Genomic DNA, 8,630 nt, shown 5'->3' with positions numbered 1-8,630 from the left:
GTGGAACATGTGAGCATTCATTCACACACTGACCTGTGCATTGTTAAAACATGGAGCATGTAGACACTAACCGTAATACAAAGTTAGTCAGATCAAAACTTTACTAATTGTTAAATGTTAGTCACATAGTTCCTCTTGTGGTAGCCTTTTAAAGAGACTTAACCTCCTACATGCTTTTCACAGTTCAGCAACATAAAGCCATGGCACGACATGAATCACTTAAGCTGCTCTTTTCATAATTGCTTTATTAACCACACAAATTAGCATGCAAGCATTTGCAATACATGTTTAGAAAATATAGTGAAAAAGGTTACACTTTCACTGCGATAGTCCATTTTAAACATTCTACTAACTATAAGTAACTTTTTAACATGTCAACTACCAGTCACATATCATATCAAAGATCTGAATAACATCGAGAAAACAAAGAAAACGTCAATTCTAAAATACAAATGCTGAGAAGCGCGCTTTAATGCTAAGCATTATTTTCAATGTAGCTTTCACAAAGTCTGAGTTTTTCTTTGAGGATCACTGGTCTGACTGAACTGAAAGCGGCGCTCATCTAAAAGCACCCCCATTTTCACAAGCACATCTTTCGGGATGGGCAGGGCATGTCGTGACGCGTAGATCTTCTCCAGATGGGAAGACATTGGAGAGCCCACGTACTCTGTGCATGAGGAGCCAGCTAAACTAGGACCACAAGTTACCGATGTTTTGTAGTACAGCACACCATGGTTGAGTGAACAGAAGTTACTTTTTTTGCCAGTTTTCAGTTGTATGTTGCAGGCCCCAAGGAGGTCATCGTCCCACTTGTTGTCTCTATCCCACACCTCTAGTCTCAGACCCCCAAACTGAGAGAGAACGAAGCTGCCGAGATCAAACTTCCAGTTCCAGGTTGGTGAGTTTCGGTTCCAAATCACTGGTGTCTCCCCTAGAAAGACCTTGTGATTTCTCAGAACCTTGACATACCCATCAGTCTGTGTGAAGTAATCTCCCCATAGACCTGTCGCCTTTGTCACAATTACAGTAATTTGAGCAAGTCCGCGCTGGGTAGGGCAGCAGTTTGCTTTTACTCCAGGGCTGTTATGACAGCTGCACACACAGGGTTCCTTGGGGTTTCTTGCAATACCGACCTTGCAAGGTGAGGAGCAGTTCTTCTGAAGGGCCCTCTGCAGTATGTAGTCACGAATGGCTCGGCGTAATTGGCCATATTTTGGGTTCTTGACTGGCATCAACATATGGAGTGGTTTCAATGAAAAGGAAATCACATCTGGTTTTCCTGGCACTGAGGAGAGCCACTGTTTGTAAGCTCCGGGATCATTAGTGGCTGAGAAGAGAAGCGTGGTGTCTTGAGTGTGGCCACCTGTGATTTCAGATAACCTTAAAAAAAATGATAAGAAAAAGTTTTAGTGTGAACCCCTTCCTCCTATATTATATTATATTATATTATATTATATTATATTATATTATATTATATTATATTATATTATATTATATTATATTATATTATATTATATTATATTATATTATATTATATTATATTATATTATGAGAGAACAAATAAAAATATACTGTTCAAAATTTTGAGGTCTGTAATATTTTTTAAATGTTTTAGAAAAAAAAGTCTCTTCTGCTCACCAAGGCTGCATTTATTTGATCAAAAATACAGTAAAAACAGTAATATTGTGAAATATTATTACAATTTGAAATAACTAATAATAATTTTCTGTTTTATTACATTTTAAAATGTAATCTATTCCTGTGATTGAATTTTCAGCATCATTACTCCAGTCTTCAGTGTCACATGATCCTTCAGAAATCATTCTAATATGATGAAACATTTATTATTGTGTTGCTTAATATTTTTGTGGGAACTGTGATATGTTTTTGAGTATTCTTTGATGAATAAAGTTAACAGAAAGATCTCCATCAATATGATTTTTTTGTAACATTATAAATGTCTAGTGTCACTTTTGATCAATTGAATGCAGCATCCTTGCTGAAGTTGAAGTTTGAAAAAAAGATGTTTATTTGTGATGTAGTTACACGTTACTACTTGTACTTACTATAGTAATACCAGTAAATTATGCATAATTACAAGTAACTAACCCTAAACCATAGCTCTATAGTAAATACATGTATATTACTCAATACTTATTTGAGTCACAATCATATTCTCATAAGCAAAAGCACAAACCTGTCACTAAAACTGTTAGCAAAACTGTGCTTGCTCAGTTTTTTGTCTTCGGCCTGTTTACAGTGACGGTATGCTGTATCTACACTAATTGCCTTTACGCTTGCAGATGCCTCGACGTCCAGACATGTTTTGATCTCATCCGTACTGAGGTCCTGTAGAGTAGCCTCGCACTGTTTGACACTAGTCACAGACTGCACCGCTCCACCCAGTTTCACCTTTACAAACAACAATGACGAATATGAGATAGATGGAGAGCAATATTGCACAAGTGTAAAATAAAAATATACTTTGTGGTATGTATAAGCGTTTTTGGATTTACATGGACAATGTAATGTGTGCCAAACTTTTCAACAAGTGACAAGTAGCTTTCTTTTGTTTGGTTGTCATATGTCTCTGGAAGGTCTGTGAAATCTTGGTTTAGTTCATGATGTATTGGAGAGTGGCTGGCAATCCTGTAGCTGAAGACAATAGTTTATAGTACAGTCAACAATAAACCATGATGTTCATCACAACAATTGACCTACATATATGTAAAAAAAAAAAAAAAAAAAAAAGAAAGAAAAAAAAGAATTTACTTACTTTAAAAAAAAGTAAGTTACCTGGTTGCCTTAATTTTGAGTTCATTGAAATTAAAAATTTGAGGTAATGCAATGAAGGTGATTGATTTAATAAACAGAAAGTCAATATTATTATATTATCTGAACCAAATTATCTAAGCTGAAAAAGTGTTGTGTTAACACATATTTTTTTTACAGTGTATATATTAAGTGGGTCCCCCTTTATATTAAGTGTCTTTAAAGGGATAGTTCACCCAAAAATGAAAATTTGATGTTTATCTGCTTACCCCCAGTGCATCCAAGATGTAGGTGACTTTTTTTCTTCAGTTGATCACAAATGATGACTTTTAACTGCAACCGCTGCCCTCTGTCATTCAAATAATGGCGGTTGATGGGAACTTCATCTATAAGAGTGAATAAACCTTGCTTAGACAAATCCAAATGAAACCCTGCGGCTCGTGACGACACATTAATGTCCTAAGACACGAAACGATCGTTTGTGCGAGAAACCGAAAAGTATTTATATCAGTTTTACTTCTAAAACACCACTATGTCCAACTCCGTTCAGGACTCCTTTAGTGATGTCTGATCGCGCTCTGTCAACGGCAGTGATGTCTGACACTCATTGAAGTATATGCGCGAGACATCACTGCCGTTGACAGAGCGCGATCAGACATCACTAAAGGAGTCATGAACGGAGTTGGACATAGTGGTGTTTTAGAGGTAAAAACTGATATAAAAACTTTTCGGTTTCTCGCACAAACGATCGTTTCGTGTTTTAGGACATTAATGTGTCGTCACGAGCCGCAGGGTTTCATTTGGATTTGTCTAAGCAAGGTTTATTCACTCTTATAGATGAAGTTCCCATCAACCGCCATTATTTGAATGACAGAGGGCAGCGGTTGCAGTTAAAAATCATCATTTGTGATCAACTGAAGAAAAAATGTCACCTACATCTTGGATGCACTGGGGGTAAGCAGATAAACATCAAATTTTCATTTTTGGGTGAACTATCCCTTTAAGTACTAAGATTTAAATTTAATAATTTACAATGCACTTTTTGTGTAAATGCATGAGTTTACATGTTTTTACATACACCTTAACCCACCCTTAAACTTTACCATACCACCTTACCCGTATGCCACTTAACAGCAGCAAAAATGTTCTGCAATAATATACAGTAAACACAATAAGCACATTGAACCTAACTTTTTTATTTATTCATTTTTTACACTGTTTTTGAAGTACGTAGTAGCTAAAGACACTTAATATAAAATGTGACCTATTAAGTCTTACCTGTAGTATCCGCAGGATACAGAGTGTTTGATGAAGCTGAACTTGTCCTTTTTGGTCTTCGTCATTGAATACGCAGCGAGTCTGGAGTTAGTTCCAGCGAACATCAGTGACATCTTACTCATCAGTCTGCCTATTCCCAGGCCGACTTTCCAGTTGTTCTCTACGGAGAAGGTGCTGGAACTGACCAGGGACTCGCTGGATTCATAAACGGAGCTGGATAATGACATGCTGCACTTTTGGGTGGCCCTCCAGTAAATCACAGACATTGGGAGCTTCTGCTTCGTGTTGTTCATGAATGGATTTTTGCACAGGTTACATGTGTTGTTTTTGAGCTCCCACTTACTCATGTCGAAGACGAAAGTCCCCAGGCGTTGCATCTTAGTTATGTCAAACCCCTCCCCAGCCAAATTGGATCCTGGTGCAAAATCAGCATCTTGACACTCTGCTTCTTTACCTCGAAAGCACGCTGGGCTGGTTGGAGGAGGAAGGTGCAGAAAAAGCCCAAACCACAGGATAGCTATAGGAATCATTGTGAATTTGGGTGCGTGATGTTATCCTGCTGTGAAATACGTAAATAAAAAATAAGGTTGAAAGCAAAATATTAATATTGTTAATCTCAGCATTGTCATTTACAGTACATTACTATAGTAATGTACTGTAAATGACAATGCTGAGACTAACAATGTTAATATTTTGAGATTAACAATATTCATATTTTTTATATATAAAATCAGGGTATGCATGGTTTTTAAAACCAAATTTAAGGGATTTTATGTCCTATTTTATTTAAACAAATAACATTAATACCATAGAATGACTAAAAACAATGATTTAAGGCATTTTTACAGTTCCAATAATGCAGGTTTTGACATTTATGTATAAATGTACTTACTATAAAATAAGTTTTACACATTCAAGATTTTAGCATTTGATTTTCGATGGCTTACTCACTATGATATTGACGTTCGCTATGAAACTGTTACATGCAGATTCAGTAATGCTGTTAAGGTGATGATACACTGGGATACACTTTTTGAGCAATGTTGCCGGGCAAGCGATGATGCTTGGGCACTTTTCCATTGATAATGGGCAACAAATTTCAATCTGGATACTTTTAGTCAAAATTTGTTGCCTATTCTCAAAGAGAAAGAATCGCTTGGCAACATTGCTCAAAAAGTTGACCCGTGTATCATCACCTTTAGAGCTTCATCATCAATTTTTTTTTTTTTTTTTTTACAGGAGCAAAGGTCAGTATCAAAAAATCTTGAAGATATTTAAGTATTTATTTGTTTTCAGCAAATGCTCATTCACAGTGAAGTGAGTTTAGGCTCTTTTTCTCTTATCTGGAAGGTCTTACCTGGAGGAGCGTCCTGCATGCAGATTGAGAGGTGCCTATGCTGTGCTCATATTTATAGCAAACAAAAATATGTCCAATCGTGGGTCATGTATAAGATCATTCACACCTAGATGGTCACTGACTCATCGTGTGAAAAGGGTTCATATGTGTAAAAGTTTGGAACTTTTGAAAAAGTGTTGCTTGACAAAAGGATGTGGTTCAATTTCAGTAAAACAATGGGTATAACACAATTATCTTCTTCAATTGCCAGAAACAGACATTCACATGATCATATGCAACATTTAACAGTCAAAAAAGTATAAGCTGATGCAAATCAAACTCTAAACATTGATGTTTGACAAAGGGTCATGAAACCCCAAAACACTTTTTTTGAGATATAAACAGATATGTATAGGCTGCACATCATTGAAAACACTAAAGGTACTAAAGGTAGACTAAAGGGCAACCACCCTTCCCGCTGGTTGAGGTCTGAAAACAATGCAAATAAATTGATGCATGGTATGCATGCATGATGCATGTTTTTAACCATTAATGTTGAAGTTTGAAAGAATATGAATGTATAAGGCAAATTCTATCTTACAGTATTTAAGGCAAACTTATTTTTCACCGTTTTTTATTTACTTGTTTTATCCTAATTAACTTGTTCCTTTTAAATGTTAAGAATGCAAACCTTCCATGAAGACATGTTTGCAGATTTATTCAAATTTATTTATTTTATTTTATTTTATTTAACCTTTATTTTACCAGGCAAATTATTAAGAACATGTTCTTATTTTCAATAAAGGCCTGGCAGGAGAACAAAAAGTCTCCCGAAGGCCAAAATGAGGCCTTTAGCACAGGCCCAGATGCAGATAAAGACGTTTGTAAAATACATGCACTTGCATGTTAAATAAACAAGCTCTGTGAGACTGTCAAGACTGTGGTGTGCTTGGTTTGGTCTGGGCATCATGACTCATAAAAAGGTGAGGATTTCACATAGTGGTTGGAAATTTTAGATTCTCATGTGGTGTATGTGTGAAGCTTATATGTGTTAAATATTATTTTTTACATCTCTAAAATGGCCAGAGAGAGAACTAAAATCGGTGGACACTGTGTAATAGTAAAAAATGTAGAGGCTTTGACCTGGATACTTAGTAGCCTATATTGTTGCAGGGCCTTGTTGCTAAAATAAATGAGCAATTAAACAAAAATTGACAATTTTGTAACTGTTTACCCAAACAACTTACAGCTTAAGTTTGTGAAGAGCTTTATATTATTCAATCTTTTACTGTAGGGGAGCATGGGGCACAAAGTAACATGGGGTTAGTTGTAACACATGTGGTTTAAAACTTTCCACATGCCAGCATGATGAAACTTAGTGTATATTTACTAGTTGCCATATCAACAATATGCGCAAAAAATTGCGGCAAAATTAAAAAAATCTTTGGAAGATATCACTGAACATTTATTTAACCATAGCAAAATTATATTTCTTACTCAAGTTATTTTTGTGTTTATTTAAAATCAGACAAATCTGATATTATTTTAATCTTATATCTGTTATTTAACAGTTGAGATAGTCCTTTAATGCTGATCTAACCTGCAGAAGACACTAGTCAGGTTTAAATCTGAGCAGGTGGGGCATGTTGTAACACTATATGCCCCCATTAGAACTCTGCTATTCTATTCAATACTTTTATGAATTCTATTGAGAAACCAAGAGAAAAAGGTGAATAAAGACTGAGTCAATGTTAAGAAATTATTAATTATTATTATGTTTAGAACTATTCTGTATAGCTGTGTTTTGCGGTGTGTTTGTTGTCAAATGCAAAAAATACCATTATTTTATATGAAAATGTAATAATTGTATTTTATTGACAAAATATTTTAGTTTCTTTGATTAGATCAGATAACATTTTAAGCTGCTGTATGGTCATGTTACAATGTGCCCCATCACATGTTACAATGTACCCCACCCCATGTTGTCACATTTCACTTCCAGTCTTTCGGGGTAAATCAAGAAAAAAGTACACACTGTATTAATGAAAAAAAAAAAACCACATAATTGTTCTTGACATGTGTGAAATTAATGTGGGAATAAATGAATACTCTGAACCCCAAGTTAATATACACAAACTGACAAAAGTCAAAACGTGTTACTTTGCGCCCCACCCTCCCCTACTTTATCGACTGTGTTTTAATAATAATTGGTAATTTAATGTGTCCCAATTCATGATTCAGCTCTTTAAAGAAGGAAATAATATAATTTACAATTAACATTACTAAAATTCATTTAAATATCCTGTCTGAACATATAAATGCTAAACATATTTTCAGTACATAGTAACATTTGTTACGTTTTACTCGGCCATTTAGGCCGGCATGAAACACAAGGGACTTGATTTTGTCCATAGGGAATGGGATCATGGGCGAGGCTAGCCCCATTTTAGGGGTGCTTCAGCACCCCTAAAAAGGAGCTCAGCACCCCTAAAACTTGGAGTAAGAAATGTTATTTTAAAATTTTTGTTCGTCTTTTTACAAGGTTAAATAACGTCCAAAACATACTCCGTAGTTTGTGGTTTAAAATGTATGTGTTAAGGATGAAAATGAAAACATCCCCCTTAGCAAATTATGTCATCCTCTTCTCTTCTTCTACTTCTCTGTACCTGCACCGCTCAGCACGACCGTCATCCAGCGCGAAACACGCAGAGTGAGAACCTGTTATTTAGTGTTGTGAATCAACTAAGTTGCTCCAAAGCTGTCTCACACTTCTTTCCTTTTACCCAACAGAGCATATAAAATACCAAAAATATAAATCTTTTTTAAAACATCGCCAAGTAAAACGCTGCGTTTATATAGAGCTGTCTCTTTACGACCACAACAAACGGGACACTTTTCAGACGCGCGTTTCGACTTCGCCTCAGCGCCAGGCGCAATCAAACGAGGGAGCTTCAGTTGAACAACAGTGAACTGCGGTCAGATGAGATGTTGTCAGGCTATGTCGGTAAAACTCAGAAAAATTAACACGACTGTCCAATCAGCCGTTATACTGTGCTCGTGGCGCGCACTAAAGAATTGCTGCGCAAATGCGCCGGCGCGCGCTGCATAATTTCTTTATTACAGCTTAAATAAAGCGCAAAAGAAACTTCGAGTAATGACCGTCGTTCTGTTGTAAGTTAAGTCATGAAATTACCAAACATACGATTAAAGCTGCCTCAAAACTGTGCATGCATGTATGTGGACA

The 8,630-nt window shown here is 36.0% G+C and overlaps 1 protein-coding gene across 1 annotated transcript; it reads right to left on the bottom strand.

The window, feature by feature from the left end:
* Positions 1 to 500: 500 nt before the first annotated feature.
* On the bottom strand, positions 501 to 4,606 carry prf1.9 (perforin 1.9). The gene is made up of 4 exons (XM_067381950.1): positions 4,051 to 4,606; positions 2,517 to 2,655; positions 2,198 to 2,412; positions 501 to 1,380 (listed from the first exon to the last, which is right to left on the bottom strand). Exons 1-4 carry the CDS (start codon positions 4,578 to 4,580, stop codon positions 501 to 503), a joined length of 1,764 nt encoding a protein of 587 aa, XP_067238051.1. The 5' UTR covers positions 4,581 to 4,606.
* Between the last annotated feature and the right edge of the window lie 4,024 nt (positions 4,607 to 8,630).

The sequence above is a fragment of the Chanodichthys erythropterus genome, chromosome 3 (genome assembly GCF_024489055.1).
Source record: "Chanodichthys erythropterus isolate Z2021 chromosome 3, ASM2448905v1, whole genome shotgun sequence".
NCBI lineage: Eukaryota > Metazoa > Chordata > Actinopteri > Cypriniformes > Xenocyprididae > Chanodichthys > Chanodichthys erythropterus.
The sequence above is the reverse complement of the archived record's forward strand: the minus strand, read 5'-3'. Positions and strand labels throughout refer to the sequence as shown.

Excerpts from the sequence above, each read along its gene's own strand:
- prf1.9 (XM_067381950.1), bottom strand. The coding sequence starts at position 4,580 with ATGATTCCTATAGCTATCCTGTGGTTTGGGCTTTTTCTGCACCTTCCT. Across the intron at positions 2,656-4,050 it reads GTATCCTGCGGATACTACAG|CTACAGGATTGCCAGCCACT; the intron begins GTAAGACTTAAT and ends TATTGTCTTCAG. Across the intron at positions 1,381-2,197 it reads GCTAACAGTTTTAGTGACAG|GTTATCTGAAATCACAGGTG; the intron begins GTTTGTGCTTTT and ends ATTTTTTTTAAG.